Genomic DNA, 16,003 nt, shown 5'->3' with positions numbered 1-16,003 from the left:
CAGCGAAGCGGCCCCCTCGCTCCCTCCCTCCTTCCCTCCCTCCACCGCGCCCTCCCCGCCGCCGCCGCCAGCCGCCAGCCGCCAGCCGCCAACCGTCAACCGCCGCGCCCGGGGAGGAGCCGCGGCCCGCGGGGGGCCCGGAGCCAGGCCTGCGTCCGGCCCTCAGTCGGAGCCCGAGCCGGATTCGCAGCCGGAGCCGGAGCCGGCGCTCGCGCCGCGGCCTCGGCGTCCCCGCCCTCTCCCCGCCCCGGCCGCCCGCCTCGCCCGCCCGGGTCGCCTGCCCGCCCGCCCGCGCGTCGCGCCATGGACTCGGACGAGGGCTACAACTACGAGTTCGACGAGGACGAGGAGTGCAGCGAGGAGGACAGCGGCGCCGAGGAGGAGGAGGACGAGGACGAGGACGAGCCGGACGATGATAACCTGGACCTGGGCGAGGTGGAGCTGGTGGAGCCCGGGCTGGGCGTCGGCGGCGAGCGGGACGGACTGCTGTGCGGGGAGACGGGCGGCGGCGGCGGCAGCGCTCTGGGGCCCGGCGGCGGCGGCGGCGGCGGGGGCGGCGGCGGCGGCAGCGGCCCGGGGCACGAGCAGGAGGAGGATTACCGCTACGAAGTGCTCACGGCCGAGCAGATTCTCCAACACATGGTGGAGTGTATCCGGGAGGTCAACGAGGTCATCCAGGTGAGTGGGGGGGGGGGCGGAGCGGGATGGCGGGGGGGGGGACCCGGAGCGTCCCTGCGGGACGGGGCCCGGCGGCCTGGTGCGCAGTCCCGGTCCCCGGCACCCCGGGCTCTGGCGTCTCTGCTGCCTCTGGGCCGAGGACAGAGCCCGGTGGAAAGCAGACGTTCGCTGGCTGGTCGGGATCGGGAGGTACGCGGGAGGGGCGGTGCTTCCCCGCTCCTGCTGGCTATGGCGGAGGCCTGGAGCCGCCTGGGCTTGCTGTTGCTGGCGATCCCAGACCGTGGAACAACTCCCCCCTCCCCTCCCCCGCCCCGGGCCAGGTTGTCCTTTCGTCCCGGGCGGAGGAGAAGGGTCGGTGGAAGTGGAGTATGGAAGAATCGGCTCGGTCTCGGTCCGTCTATCTCGAGCAGTTTTGGAAAGGGATTAGCTAGGCCTAAGAGCAGCTTGGTGTACGATTGCCCCAAGTGGGCACCAGTTAATAAAGAAATGGATCTCCTTGGCAGTCTTAAGTGCCTACTTAAAGGTGGGGGAAGGGAAGTGGTTCTCGGAAGAGGTACGGTTGGGCCTTCTTTTCCACCTTCGCCCCCCAGGGTGAGTGGGGCTTTTGCTTACGTCTTTTTTTTTAAATGTCTTTTCTGTTTGGGACCCAAATACTACTTGTTTGAAGCTGTTGGAAATAGTTACTACCGATTTCTCCACTGGTCCTTGTAGCTCTAACAACAAAACACAGTGTTGTCTAATTGGACAAGACTCTATTGTGAGTGAGAAAGCCGAGGCTTTCAGCTTTTGAGCTCCTTTCTCTGAAAATTTCTATTCTGTGCTCAGTCAGACTTGGTTTAAGTTGATAACCACATTTCCTTTAACCCCGAACATCAGATTTTTATATTTCTGAGCTCTAGGAAATAGATTTGCATTTGTTTGGAAGAGTAGTTGTCAGAAAAGGTCAAGGAGATAATAAATAAAAACGAAATCTTAGTTCATTCCGTCTTTCAGGAAACATTGATTAACATGGACAGAAACTATATAAACATTGTTACTAGCACTTTTTTGCATCCCCCCTCTCCCTTCCTCCCTTTTTTCCTTCCTTTTTTCCCCCTTTCCCTTTATTTTTAATTGGTTGGCTTCACTTGTAAGCACAAGAGCCAGCATTCGAAACTGCAGTACAACCAAGAAAGATAAAAATCAAAATCAAATTGGTTGGCTAAATATTCACCGACAGGTTAGTAGTATTTACTTGTTGACCTTTGGTCATTAAACAGATTTTTATAGTATTGTCTAATAAGCACCAGTTTTGAAAATGGAACCACAGTTCAGGCTTTATTTGAAAACCATGTTTTGAATAATAACAAAAAACTCTGTACTGTTGCTAAACAGTGGAAATCTCAAGTTTTAGTGTAGATAATGCAGTGTAAGAGGGAAGTGGAAGGGTTGTAGAAGAAAGAAGTTTTACTGCTCTTAGAAATATAAGTCGAGGGCTGGGAATGTGGCTTAGTTGTAGAGTGCTTGGCTAACATGCATGAAGCCTTGGGTTTGATTCCTCAGTACCACATAAACAGAAAAAGACGGATGTGACCCTGTGGCTCAAGAGGTAGAGTGCTAGCCTTGAGCAAAAAGAAGCTCAAGTACAGTGATCAGGCCCTGAATTCAAGCTCCAGAACTGGCAAAATACACACGCACACGCACGCACGCACGCGCGCACACACAGAGTTCTTAAGCCTCTAAACTGAAAAAATTTTCTTTTTCTGGGGGGTTAGGGGGAGGGAGGATGCCTTAAGGAAGAATTTGCAGTAAAACTTTGAATTGTCTTCGTCACTGTATAAAATATTGACATTTTAATTAGGTTTTTAAAGTACTCATGGAGATTTATTACAAGTAACTTCTTGACTGATTTATAAATGCCAATATTTGCCTGCAGTTAAATCTTATCCAACTTTCTCATCTCAGATTTGTTGTACTTAACAAGGTCCAAAATGAGGTTTTTTAGGTCAGTTTTAGAACAGAAATGTGGCTAATGTGAATGACATAATTTTTTCTTAGTTTAGGTGAGAGAATAAATGCTGATGGAATGAACTAACAAGACCTACAAAAAACTAGGGATTTTTTTTTTTTTTAGATGGCCTATTATTTTATTTTTTTGTGGTTGAGGGGCTTGAACTCAGGGCTTGGGTGCTGACCCTGAGCTCTTCAGCTCAAGGCTGTTGCTCTTCCACTTCAGCCACACACTGTTTCTGGTTTTCTGGTGGTTAACTGGAGATAAGAGCCTCAGGGACTTTTCAGCCCGAGCTGGCTTTGAACTGTGATCCTCAGATCTCAAGCCTCCTGAGTAGCTAGGAGTATAGGCATAAGCCACCGGCACCCGGCTAAAATGACTTATATTTCCTTGCCTGAATTTTGAAAAATTTTTTCTAGTCTACTTCATATTAAGTATGTTCATAAGTAGAATTTCTGAAAGTGTCTATGCCTTGTCTAAAGTTCATATTAAGAAATAAAGTAAAATTGAAGGCTGGAGTATATGCTAGACCATGTCTTTGTGAGTGGTATGTTGACTGTGACCAAACTAGGCTTATTACAAAGATGACTTGGGCACATTGGAAAAAAAAAACTGAAGGAAGCCAGTCTCATGTGGCTCTTGGCTGTATTCTAGCTACTCAGGAGGCTGAGATCTAAGGATTGGGGTTCAAAGCCAGCCCAACCAATAAATCCATGAGTCTCCTCTCCAGTTAACCACCAGAAAACTGGAAGTGGAGCTGTGGCTCAAAGTGGTAGAGCACTACCCTTGAATGGAAAAGCTCTTTATTTTGTGTGTGTGTGTGTGTCTCTGTCTGTGTGTGAGTCTGTGTCTGTGTGTGTCTATGTGTCTGCTGCCAGTTCTGTGTCTTGAAGGCATGGCCTGGACTCTGTCCCTGAGCTTTTTGCTCAAACTAGTACTTTACCACTTGAACAATAATCCACTTCCAGCTGCTTTTTTTTTTTTTAATTGGTTGGTCCTGGCACTTGAAATCTGGGCCTGGGCACTGTCCCTCAGCTCTTCAGCTAGACTAGAGCTCTACCACCAGAGCCATTGTGCTACTTCTGGTTTTTGGAATGGTTTATTGGAGATAAGAATCTCATGGAAAAAAAAAAAAAGAATCTCATGGACTTTCCTGCCCTGCCCGGGCTGACTTTGAACTGTTATCCTCAGATCTCAGCCTCCTGAGTAGCTAGGATTACAGGTGTGAGCCACCCAAGCCCAGCCACTTGCAGCTTTTTTTGCTGGCTCATTGGAGATAAAAGTTTCACTGCCTTTCCTGCCTGGGCTGGTTTTGAAAAGCAATGCTCAGATCTCAGCCTCCTGAGTAGCTAGAATTATAGATATGAGCCACCATCGTTATATCATGTTTTATGTTTTCAGGGCAGGTTACAAAACAAGGACTCTGAACAACTTCATCTTGTCAATAAGTAACTTGTCAAGTCTTGTTTTTTTGGGGGGGGCTTGGGATAAGTTGAATTTCAAGTTAGAAAATTTGTTCATTTATATTGCTTGATGAATGTTACCTACTAAATTGCTGTCAGCAAGGGCTGTACTAAGTTCCCTGATTAACATAACATAGTCATTCTAAAAAATTTTTTTTCCTCCCCCCAAACTTATAAGGTAGTTTTTTTTTTGTTTTTGTTTTTGTTTTTTTGTCGATCATGGGGCTTGAACTCTGGGCCTGGGTGCTGTCCCTCAGCTCTTCAGCTCAAAGCTAGCGCTCTGCCATTTGAGCCATAGCTCTACCATTTGAGCCACAGAGCCACTTCTGGCTTTTTCTGCTTATGTGGTGCTGAGGAATTGAACCCAGGGCCTCATGCATTTGAGGCAAGCACTCTACCACTGAGCCACCTTCCCAGCCCCAGTAAGGTAGTATTTTAGAGGAGGGGATCATAGAGGTCTTTGCTCCCCATTTCCAAGAGTGGAGCCTGAGCATCTACGCATTTTAGCTGTGTTAGTGATAGTCCTGAACCCTGAGAACAATGGTAGTTCATCTACTGTGATGATTTGACCTAGAGAAAGGTGGAAGAGAGGCAGCCTTTAGGAAGGGTATGCTGAGGAAAAGGAGCCTTTATGTAAGGGAAACTTTGTAAAAAAGGAAGTGGGTGGGGCTGGGAAGGTGGCTCAGTGGTTGGCCTTGCCTGCGTGAGGCCCTGGCCTTGAGCTGAAGAGCTGAGGGACAGTGCTCAGGCCCCACCACTGACCCCCCCCTCCCCCCCCCAAAAAAAGCAGGAAGTGGGTGTGCGTTTTGCTTTTGTTAGATTATTGCAGTTGCTTTTGTTAGATTATTGCAGTTTATAATCTTTGACCTAAAACATTTCAAAGAGCTATTTGGTCAGTAAGTGGCTTAATTAAGTGCTAAGTGGATAGCAATAAGTATTCATAGACTAAAACATGGTCTGGAAGATGAGGATGATTTGGGATGGATGGAATAGGGATAGGAAGCCATTGTAAGTTACTAAAAGGCAAGAATAAAGAGGGTTGGGCTTTGGTGGTAGAGTGTTTGCCTAGCATGCATGAAGCCCACCCTGGGTTTGATTCCTCAGTACCACATAAACAGAAAAAGATGGAAGTTACACTGTGACTCAAGTGATACAGAGCTAACTTTGAGCAAAAGAAGCTCAGGGATAGCACCTAGGCCTTGAGTTCAAGCCCCAGGCTGGCAAAATGAATGAATGAATGAATGAGGATGTCATGGTAATGATAGCTGCTAAAGTAGAACCTGAAAGATCTTATACTATGGAGAAAGGCAGGCAGAGAAGTCTATCAGATAGATTCTTTTGCTTTTCGACCTGTGTCTACTTTATTAGTTTTTTTTTTTTTTGGCCCCACCTTATTGCAAAATTTAGTGACTAAAAATAACAAATATTACCATAGTTTTTATAATTCATCGTTCTGGGTGAAGTAAAACCAGGTCAATACCAGAGTGTCAGAAGTGTTGGAATTCTCAAGGCTTGCTTGGGAGAGGATCCCCTTCGAAGTTCACTCTTGGAATTGTTGCAGGCCTCAGACTTTCACTGGGTGGTTGTTGGCCAGAGGCTTGTCTTGTGGACCTCTTCATTAAATGGTGGCTTACAGTGTAGTACCTGTTTCCAAGAGAGAAACCACAGCCAGTTGTTTTATGACTTAATCTCAAAAGTAACATCCATCAATGTGATAGATTTATTAGAAGTAACTGAATCCATCCACACTCAGGAAGAGATTATAGGAAGATGTGAAGGAGATTAAGAGCATTGGAGGCCATTTTAGAGTCTATCCATCCTTCTTGCAAGAGGTAAATTACAACTATTGTATATTTTCCAGTCAATTTACATACTAAAGAAAAGCATAGTAGTTTGGATTATTTTAGGTTAACCATAAATGCCATACCTGTAAAATGATAACTATTCTTAATTATCTTATAATTATTATGGTTGAAATAATAGCACAGCACAGTTTCTTAGAGTTGGCAGGAATTTGAAAGTCTCCAATTGAGTCTATTTTGAATTTTGTTTTTCAGATTGTCTTGCCATGTAGCCTAAGCTGGCTTGGAACTTTTTGTGGCACAAGTTTGTCTGGAACTCTTTATTTTTGTTTCTGCTTTCTTGAGTACTGGGTTTACAGATGTACACTACTGCTTATTTTGTTGCTTTTGTTTGTTTGGTTTTTGTTTTGGTTGGTCGTGGGGCTTGAACTCTGGGCTTAGGTGCTGTCCCTGTGCTCTTCAGCTCAAGGCAAGCACTCTACCGCTTGAGACACAGTTCCACTTTCGGTTTTCTAGTGGTTTATTGGACAGAAGAGTATCACCGACTTTCCTGCCCGGGCAGACTTTGAACTGTAATCCTCAGATCTCAGCCTCCTGAGTAGCTAGGATTACAGGTGTGAGCCACTGGGCGCCCGACTTGTTGTTGCTTTTTATTTTTATTTATTTATTTATTTTTTGTCGGTTGTGGGGCTTGAACTTTGGGCCTGGGCGCTGTCCTTCAGCTCAAGGCGAGCGCTCTACCACTTGAGCTACAGCGCCACTTCCGGTTTTCTGGTGGTTTATTGGAGATAGGAGTCTCACGGTCTTTCTTGCCCGGGCTGGCTTTGAACCTCGATCCTCAGATCTCAGCCTCCTGAGTAGCTAGGATTACAGGCGTGAGCCACCAGCGCCCGGCTGTTGTTGCTTTTTAAAAGCCATAGCTCCAGTGTGTTGCTGGTGCTCATGCATGTAATCCTAGCAACTCAGGAGCCTAAGATCTGAGGATTGTAGTTAGAAGCCAGCCCAGGCAGGAAAGTCCATGGGACACATTTCCAGTTAACTGATCAAAAGTGTAGAGCACTAGCCTTGAGCAAGAAAGCTAGGACAGTGTCCAGGGTCTGAGTTCAAGACCCAGGACTGGCACACAAAAAACAAACCATAGCTCCATAGTGGAATTACTTGGGGAGAGTAGTATTCTACTTTTAATTTTGAGATAATCTTTAATTCATGTGCAGTTCTCAGAAGTAAGGGGTTGGAACTCAGGACTTTGAACTTGGTTGGCTGGTGCTCTACCACTTGGGTAATACCACCTGTCCAACTTTTTGGTTATTTTGGAGATGGAGACTGCTCAGGCTGGTTGCATACCTTGATCCTCTGGATCTTAATCTCCTGAATAGGTAGGCTTACAAAAGTGTGTCCAGTACAGATTTCAGAATTTTGAGGCTTAGGCAATCTCTTTATCTAAATTCAAGTTTTTCCTTTAAAAAAAAAAAATCCCCAGATGCCACCAGTAAATGGGTCTCTGGGGGTTTGGACTAAACACTGTAAGTAAAAATCTTACCTAGAGAATTTTAATGCAACTTAGAATTGCAAGCTTCTGATTTAGCCTGCTAATCTCCAAGAATCTTTGCTGTAGTTAGTTTGTATAACTGCAAATAAATGTTAGTGTCCTAAGTGATGGTGAGCTATTTTGTGATGTAGCTAATTCTAATATTTAACTCTTGATCTTGATTTTATTTTTTTTCTCTCAGATTATTTTTTAATTGTGAAAATACTGTACAGAGGGGTTTTGATTTTCTTTTTCTTTTTCTTTTTTTTTTTTTTTTTGTTGGTCATGGGGCTTGAACTCTGGGCCTGGGCGCAGCGAGTGCTCTACCACTTGAGCTACAGCGCCACTTCCGGTTTTCTAGGGTTTATTGGAGATAGGAGTCTCAGTCTTTCTTGCCCGGGCTGGCTTTGAACTGAGATTCTCAGATCTCAGCCTCCTGAGTAGCTAGGATTACAGGCGTGAGCCACCGGCGCCTGGCTTTGATTTTCTTTTTAAGTGAAGGTAAAAATATACTTCCATATAACTTATATTTATTAGAGTGGCCCACTGGACTTTTTTTTCCCCCCAGTCCTGGGGCTTGAACTCAGGGCCTGGGCACTGTCCCTAGCTTCTGTTGCTCAAGGCTAACTCTCTACCACTTGAGCCACAGCACCACTTCCAACTGTTTCTGTTTATGTGGTACCCATAATTATTATATGTGGTACCCATAATCAAACCCAGGGCTTAATACATGCTAGGCAAGTCCTCTAACACTAAACCACATTCCCAGCCCCCTTTTTTTTCTTAATATTTATTTGTTAGTAAGTTGGGTATGGGCTTGAACTTAGGGCCTAGATGCTTTTGGGCCCAAAGTTAGTGCTCTTATCACTTGAGCTACAGTGCCACTTCTGTGTTTTTTTTTTTTTTTTTTTTTTTGAGGTTTATTGGAGATAAAAAGTCTCATGGATGGCTTTGAACTGCTGTCCTCATGTAGGATTACCTGCATGAGCCAATAGTGCCTGACATTTTTTTTTGGCCTGTCCTGGGGCCTGATTTCAGGGCCTGGGCACTCTCTCTGAGCTTCTTTTGCTCAAGGCTAGCACTCTACCACTTGAGCCACGGCACCACTTGGGGCTTTTTCTCTGTGTATGTAGAACCCAGGGCTTTATACATGCTGGGCAAGCACTTTACCACTAAGCCACATTCCCAGCTCCAACTTTTTTTTTTCTTTTGGTCATAGGGCTTGAACTCTGGGCCTGAGTGCTGTCCCTCAGCTCTTCAGCTCAAGGTGAGCACTCTACCACTTGAGCCACAGTGCCACTTCTGGGTTTTTTTGGTGGTTAATTGGAGATAAGAGTCTCATGGACTTTCCTGCCCAGGCTCCCTTTGAACCATGATCCTCAGATCTCAGCCTCCTGAGTAGCTAGGATTATAGGTGTGAACCACTGGCGCCTGGCATAAGCATAGGCATAGTCTCAAATTTTTGCTATTTAAATTTTACTCATTCAGTGATAGGTCTTTAGCTTCAGTAATATCTTGTTGATATAGTACATAATAGATGCACAGTGCTAGGATTATGGTTGTGAGCCATCAGTGTCAGGTCTTACTGAGCTTTTGTCCATTCTAGGAAAGCAACTTTTTAGTCTTAATTCCCCCCGCCCCCCCAATCTCTCTTTTCATTTTAAAAAAGAATTTGCTGGGCCTGGTGGCTCATGCCTATAATCCTAGCTACTCAGGAGGCTGAGCTGAGGATGATCATCTCAAGCCAGCTTGTGCAGTAAAGTTCATGAGACTCTTATTTTCTTAATTACCAAAAAGCTAGAAGTGGAGCGCTGTGGCTCAAGTGGTAGAGTACCGGCCTTAAACAAAAATGATCAGGTATAGTGCCAAACACCTGACTCAAGTCTCAGGACTGGTACACACACACACACATACAAGAAAAGAGAGGGAGAGGATGTGGAGAGAAGAGGTAGGAGAAAGATAGAAAGAAAGAAAATTTGGGTATTAAGGCCAAAAGTTTGTGAGAATTTGCATGAGAACTGGCAGTTACTATTCTGGAATTCTCAGGTTTTTTTTTTTTTTCATATAAGCATTGTTGAGTAGTACTATTTTTCTTCCTTTTTTGATTTGGTTACATTTAAAAAAATTGTCTGAAGTGACCTGATGATAGGTTTTGGCAAAAAGTACAGTAGATACAAAGTATTGAATAACATTCTTTTTTTGTGTATGTGTCCGGTCATGGGGCCCTGGGCGCTGTCCCTCAGCTCTTCAGCTCAAGGCTAGCGCTCTACCACTTGAGCCACAGCGCCACTTATGGCTTATTTTCTTTTTGTTTATGTGGTGCTGAGGCATCGAAGCCAGGGCCTCATGCATGCAAGGCAAGCACTCTACCACTGAGCCACCTTCCCAGCCCTGAATAACATTTTTTATTACTAGCTAGCTGTAAAATAGCTGTAATCTCAGACACTTTCTCCTAAGCTTGATTTTCTGTCTGTCTGTCTTTTTTTTTTTTTTTTTTTGCCTTTTTTGCCAGTCCTGGGCTTGAACTCAGGGCCAGGACACTGTCTTGGAGTTTAAGGTTAGTGTTCTACCACTTGAGCCACAGCATCACTTCTAGCCTTTTCTGTTTATGTGGTACTGAGGAATTGAACCCAGGGCTTCATGCAGGCTAGGCAAGCACTCTACCACTACTTGGCTTGATTATCTATCTCTTTTGAACCTTTTTAATTCATATAGTACTGGCTTCAATTACTTGATGATATGCTTTCTGAATCACAGTTGTGCAGTATTAAACACAAATATTTCCTGATTTCTTAGCAAGTATTTATAACTGAAAGCTAATTTAGGTGTTTGTCTTGCTTTTCAACAAATATTTTTTGTTTTTTTTTAGAGGGCTGTATTGGTGGTTGTTTCATTTACCATTTCAGGTACCTGTTGAAAGGAGACACTTCGTGTTTTGTAACAGTAATATAGTGAAGGGGAAATCTAGGGACAAGAGGCCTATACTCAGATTCCTTAGTAAAAGCAATAGGAAACTTCACAGATCTCTCCTGATCAGAACTATATGGATATGGGAAAGCAGGAAAAGAAGCAAGGATAACCACATAGCTGGGATGATGGCGTATGCTACCATATGCAGCTGTTGATTGAGAAGGGGTTTGTAAACTTGTCTGCCTCGTTTGGATTCTTCTTAACTGCCTGATGTATTCCTTTTCAGAACTTGCTCAGATTACTTCATCTCTTCCCAGTTCCCCTCTTAAGTTTCCAGTGCTTCCTGGCTGGTTTACTTAGCACTGTATATGGACACTTGGTGTAGCCCACAAGAGCTTGTAATGTAACCATCTCTACCTAAGTGTCTTCAGCTTGCTAGATAAAAGGTTTTGAGGGTGAGATCTGCAACTTCTTGTCCTTGAGAAGTAGTCTTTGACAGTAGAAGCTAGACAAGTTCTGGAGGAAATTTGCTGGTAAATGTATGCCACCTTGGTTTTCTTCATCAGTAAACTGAAGGGGAACCAAATAAGGGTTTTCTCATTTCCTATTAAATGATTTTATAATTTCTAGATCATGGCAAAATGATAGTATAAGAAGAATCCCAAAAAAAAAAAATCTGAGAGGACAAACTTGAGGCTTCAGGCTGGGAATGTGGCTTAGTGGTAGAGTGCTTGCCTAGCATGTGTGAAGCCCCAGGTTCAATTCCTCAGTATACATAAACAGAAAAAGCTGAAAGTGGCGCTGTGGTTCAAGTGGTAGAGCAGCACTGGCTTTGAGCAAAAGAAGCTCAGGGACAGTGCCCAGGCCCTGAGTTCAAGCCCCAGGACTGGCAAAAACAGAAACAAACGAGGCTTCTTAAGTCCTTTTAAATGAAACTTATTTGCATGTAGTTCCTTAATACTTGATGTGAACTGACATACTGTAATTAACTGCTTTAATAAAATGATTCTCAAAAGAATGGTCCACAGAGCAAAAGTATTAAAAGTATTTGACAATACTAAGACATTATTTTCTTTTTCAGTTATAGTAACAGTTGTATTTGTAATGTGGAAGCAAAGGTGTGCTAAATGTAGATGGCACCTTGTACACATCCAGTTAGTGACACTTTACTGTGCTAGCAGCTGCAGTGTTCTTTACCGCACACACTCATAGTAAAAAATCCCAGCTTCACTTATCCTAAATGAGGCAGTAAAGTTACTAGTTTTTATTTTTACTTTTTTTTTTTTTTGTTGGTCATGGGGCCTGAACTCTGGGCCTGGGCGCTGTTCCTCAGCTCTTCAGCTCAAGGCTAGTGCTCTACCACTTGAGTCTCAGCGCCACTTCTGGCTTTTCTCTGCTTATGTAGTGCTGAGGAATCGAACCCAGGCCCTCATGCATGCTAGGCAAGAACTCTACCACTGAGCCAATTTCCCAGCCCAAATTACTAGTTTTGTATATCTTAAGTACCTGCCTTCTCAATTATCTGTGTGAAGTGCTTAAAGCACTTCTGTACGTTAGGGTTGATTTTTATTTCAAAGAAAAAAAATTGTGCTCACTTTAACATGTAAGCCAAATTTTGATGGAACACCACTTTTACTTGAAAGAATTAACAAACTGGGGTTGGGAATGTGGCTTAGTAGTAGAGTGCTAGCCTTGAGCAAAAGAAGCTCAGGGAGGCTGGGAATATGGCTTAGCAGTACAGTGCTTGCCTAGCATGCACAAAGCCCTGGGTTTGATTCCTCAGCATCATATAAACAGAAAAAGATGTAAGTGTTGCTGTGGCACAAGTGGTAGAGTACTAGCTAGCCTTGAGCAAAAAGAAGCCCAGGCAGAGTGCCCAGGCCCTGAGTTCAAGCCCCAGGACTGGAAAAAAAAATTAGGTTCATGTTACTACAATCTTTGGTTCATGTATAGTCAGATGAACAATGCCAGTTGGTATACCATCTTCCTATTAAGTGGTTCCTCTTGGAACAGCTCTGATTTAGAGTTTTTCCATAAAGCAATACCTATCTCCTAGTAAGTAGTCTGCTTACCTAAACCTACTTGGTTGTATCACTTCCTTTTTTTTTGGTTGGTTGTGGTGCTTTTTGGGCCTGGGTGCTGTCCCTCAGCTCTTCAGCTCAAGGCTAGCGCTCTACCACTTGAGCCACTGTACCACTTCCTATTTTCTGAGTGGTTTATTGGAGATAAGAGTCTCATGGACTTCCTGCCTAGGCTGGCTTTGAACTGTGATCCTCAGGTCTTAGTCTCCCGAGTAGCTAGGATAACAGACGTGAGCCACTGGTGCACAGCATGATAAATTTTTTGTACTTTTGAGGGTTTAACATTTGGGGACTACAACCAATAGCTTAACTTTTATCCAGCTTACTTATATATTACTTGTGTCCATCTAATAACTGTATGTGTATGTACATGCACATTTGCATGCAGAATTCAGAATAAGTTTTCCTTTTGTTTCTTATGGATTATTAATTAGATTAGTCTATTGGTATTTTATTTTATTTTATTTTTTGCTGGTCGAGGGGCCTGAACTCTGGGCCTGGGCGCTGTCCTTCAGCTCTTCAGCTCAAGGCTAGTGCTCTACCACTTGAGCCACAGCATTATTTCCGGCTTTTTCTGCTTATGTGGTGCTGAGGAATTGAACCCAGGGCCTCATGCATGCAAGGCAAGCACTCTACCACTGAGCCACCTTCCCAGCCCCTTTATTGGTATTTTAGATTGAGGTCCTATGTGGGTCGACTCAGGCCTTAGTTATGCATGCTAGGAAGAACTACAGCAGCACATGTGTACCCTTTTCAAATACAATGTCAGACAACTCTAAAGCACATTTGTTTTTTTACGTCCTTGTAGATATGACTCAATTTTGTAGTAGCAAGTGTATAAGTCTTGATGTTGCTGTTTGATTATTGCTATAGTTTTGAACTGTTTTGAGTCCTCTATACTTTTTTTTTTTGGGCCGGTCATGGGGACTGAACTCTGGGCCTGGGCACAATCCCTCAGCTCATCAGCTCAAGGCTAGTGCTCTACCACTTGAGCCACAAAGCCACTTCCAGCCTTTTCTGCTTATGTGGCGCTGAGGAATCGAACCCAGGGCCTCATGCGTGCAAGGCAAGCACTCTACCACTGAGCGACCTTCCCAGCCCTCTTCTATACGTTTGACTGTGCATCTATAAAAATAAAAGTTGCTTACTTATAAAAACCTGGTTGCTAGATGATGTTAACTAGTAGATATCTCTGAATAAAATGTTTTTGGTTACCTTTTTATTAAGATTCTGTGTGTGTGTGTGTGTGTGTGTGTGTGTCGGTCATGGGGCTTGAACTCTGGGCTTGTACGCTGTCTCTCAGCTCAAGGTGAGTGCTCTGCCACTGAGCTACAGCGCCACTTCTGGTTTTCTGGTGGTTTATTGGAGAGAAGAATTTCACAGACTTTGCTGCCCAGGCTGGCTTTGAACCTCAATCCTCAGATCTCAGCCTCCTGAGTAGTTAGGATTACAGGTGTGAGCCCCCAGTGCCCGGCTAGATTCTGGTTATTATAAGTGAAGACTCTTGGAAATTGTGACACAAAGTTTTATCTTTTGTTTGTTTGTTTATTTGTTTTGGTTGGTCATGGGGCTTGAACTCTGAGCCTAAACGCTGTCCCTGAACTCTTTAGCTCAAGGCTAGTGCTCTACCACTTGAGCCACAGCTCCACTTCTGGTTTTCTGGTGTTTAATTGGAGATAAGAGTCTCAGGGATTTTCCTGCCCAGGCTCACTTTGAACTGTTGTCCTCAAATCTCAGCCTCCTGAGTAGCTAGGAGTGAGCCACTGGAGCCTGGCCTAAACTTTTATCTTTGAATCAGCTTTTTGTTCCTTCTGTGTAACCAAAACAAAATTTGAATGCTGAGGTCCACATTGCTCAGTCCTCTTCCTATAACCTTTGAATTTAAAAACCACCTTAGTGTGCTAAGCTAGAACATGTACTATTGGTAAACTTTGGGATTCAGGATTTAAATTTTTTATTGCTAGATTATGCATATGCATTATTGGCTCAAAATTGAGAAAATAGATGGATGTGGTGGTACATTTCTGTAATCCCAGTCTTTGTTAAGTAGAGTTAAGGGAGAGTTACAAGTTTCAAACCAGCCTGAACTATATAACCAAGATCTTATCTCAAAAATAAAAAAAGAGAAAACATAGAAGATTAAAGAAAAATAGAGTTGGAAGCTGGGTTTTGGAAAATTGGTTTACTAGATAGACCAACGAGGAGGAGGAATAGAATGTTCAAAAGGAGAAGCTATTAGTGTTTAGCCTGTTTGTTGAATGAATAGTAGTGAACTAAATATTACTGAGATATGATTAGAAGTAGAGTGCTAGGAGCCTGGCTAGATGGCTGGTCATGTGATCAGTTTTTGAAAGACTTTAGGGTCTTGCTATTGAGATGGGGTCTGGTTATGTGAAACAACTTTATACTTTGAGACTAATGTGGTGTTAGTGTTTATAAAGACCACTGTGCTGGCACTTCAGGGAGTAAAAGAACCAAGAGATTAGGAATCTGGGAGAACTTTGGTGAAGTTCCTTAAAGTGATATGAGGAAAAGAAGCTGTGAGGTTAGTCAGGCTGGAACTGAGTATAGAATGAAGGAAGACATTTGTAATTAGCGGGGGTTAAATCAATGTTGAAATATTTTGGTGTTGAAGTCTTTGGCATTGTGTAGCCTTTTTTTCAATATTAGTTTTGCTTTCATCAACTTGAGCCTTGGTATTTTGTTTTACTGATTATTGCTTCATTTGTAAAAATGAACACTGTGGGAGCATAGCTGAAGCTTTAAAGCGATGTTAGCTAATTCTATTCACTCAGTAAAACAGACCTTGCTGATTGTGACAAGTTCTCACTTGCTGGTTCTTCTAGATAATTGTAACCAAATAGCATAGTTAACCAGCCCAACTTCCTATATATACAAATGTACAGAATAGGTTTATAATCTTTAGAGACAAAGTAGATCATTAATTGTCAGATTGGGGGCCTAATAAGTACAGGGTTTCTTTCAGGGTGGTAGAATGTCTAAAATTAATTGTGCATGGATGAGAAACCTAGTTGGAAAAAAAAAACCCAAAACAACAAAATCTATGTGGCAGGATTATAAAAAAGTGCTCATAGTATCTGTTAACTGTCAGTGATATTATAAACACTGATGAATTTATTTTGCCTGTTGTAGTGGTACTATTTTACTATATTTGTAAACAGGAATAATATGTAATAAAGAGTACTTTTATTTGGGTATGGGCATAGAAGGGCTGCAGATAACCAAGTTCAAGTATTTTACTATGGAATATAGATAGATGTGTTTTCTTCTGTTTTATCCCCACCCCTTTATATATCTTGATTTTAATTTTTATCAAGTCTGTCTCTCTGGCCTTTGCCGCTGTGGCCCATTGATCTGTCCATCTGTCTGTTACAGTGCATATTGGGTACTTCCAGAAGTATGAATTCAGTGATGCAAAGGACAGGCGGGCTGCAGCAGCAAAGGTAGGACAGAATCATTCCAAAGACAAGTCATTACAGGACTATTAAACATACGTACTCGTGTGTATGCGCACGTACTACTGGCAGCAA

General features: G+C 43.5%; 1 protein-coding gene across 1 annotated transcript in view; it reads left to right on the top strand.

Annotated features, from left to right (window-relative positions):
• Positions 1-272: 272 nt before the first annotated feature.
• Positions 273-16,003, top strand: part of Arih1 (ariadne RBR E3 ubiquitin protein ligase 1) — a 73,836-nt gene continuing 58,105 nt past the window's right edge. Inside the window, exon 1 of the mRNA XM_042697391.1 lies at positions 273-678. Within this exon, the coding sequence (XP_042553325.1) occupies positions 304-678 (375 nt within the window). The 5' untranslated portion in view covers positions 273-303. The remainder of the gene's footprint in view (positions 679-16,003) is intronic.

The sequence above is a fragment of the Dipodomys spectabilis genome, unplaced genomic scaffold, assembly GCF_019054845.1.
Source record: "Dipodomys spectabilis isolate Male_0828 unplaced genomic scaffold, ASM1905484v1 ptg000219l, whole genome shotgun sequence".
NCBI classification, from domain to species: domain Eukaryota; kingdom Metazoa; phylum Chordata; class Mammalia; order Rodentia; family Heteromyidae; genus Dipodomys; species Dipodomys spectabilis.
The sequence above is the reverse complement of the archived record's forward strand: the minus strand, read 5'-3'. Positions and strand labels throughout refer to the sequence as shown.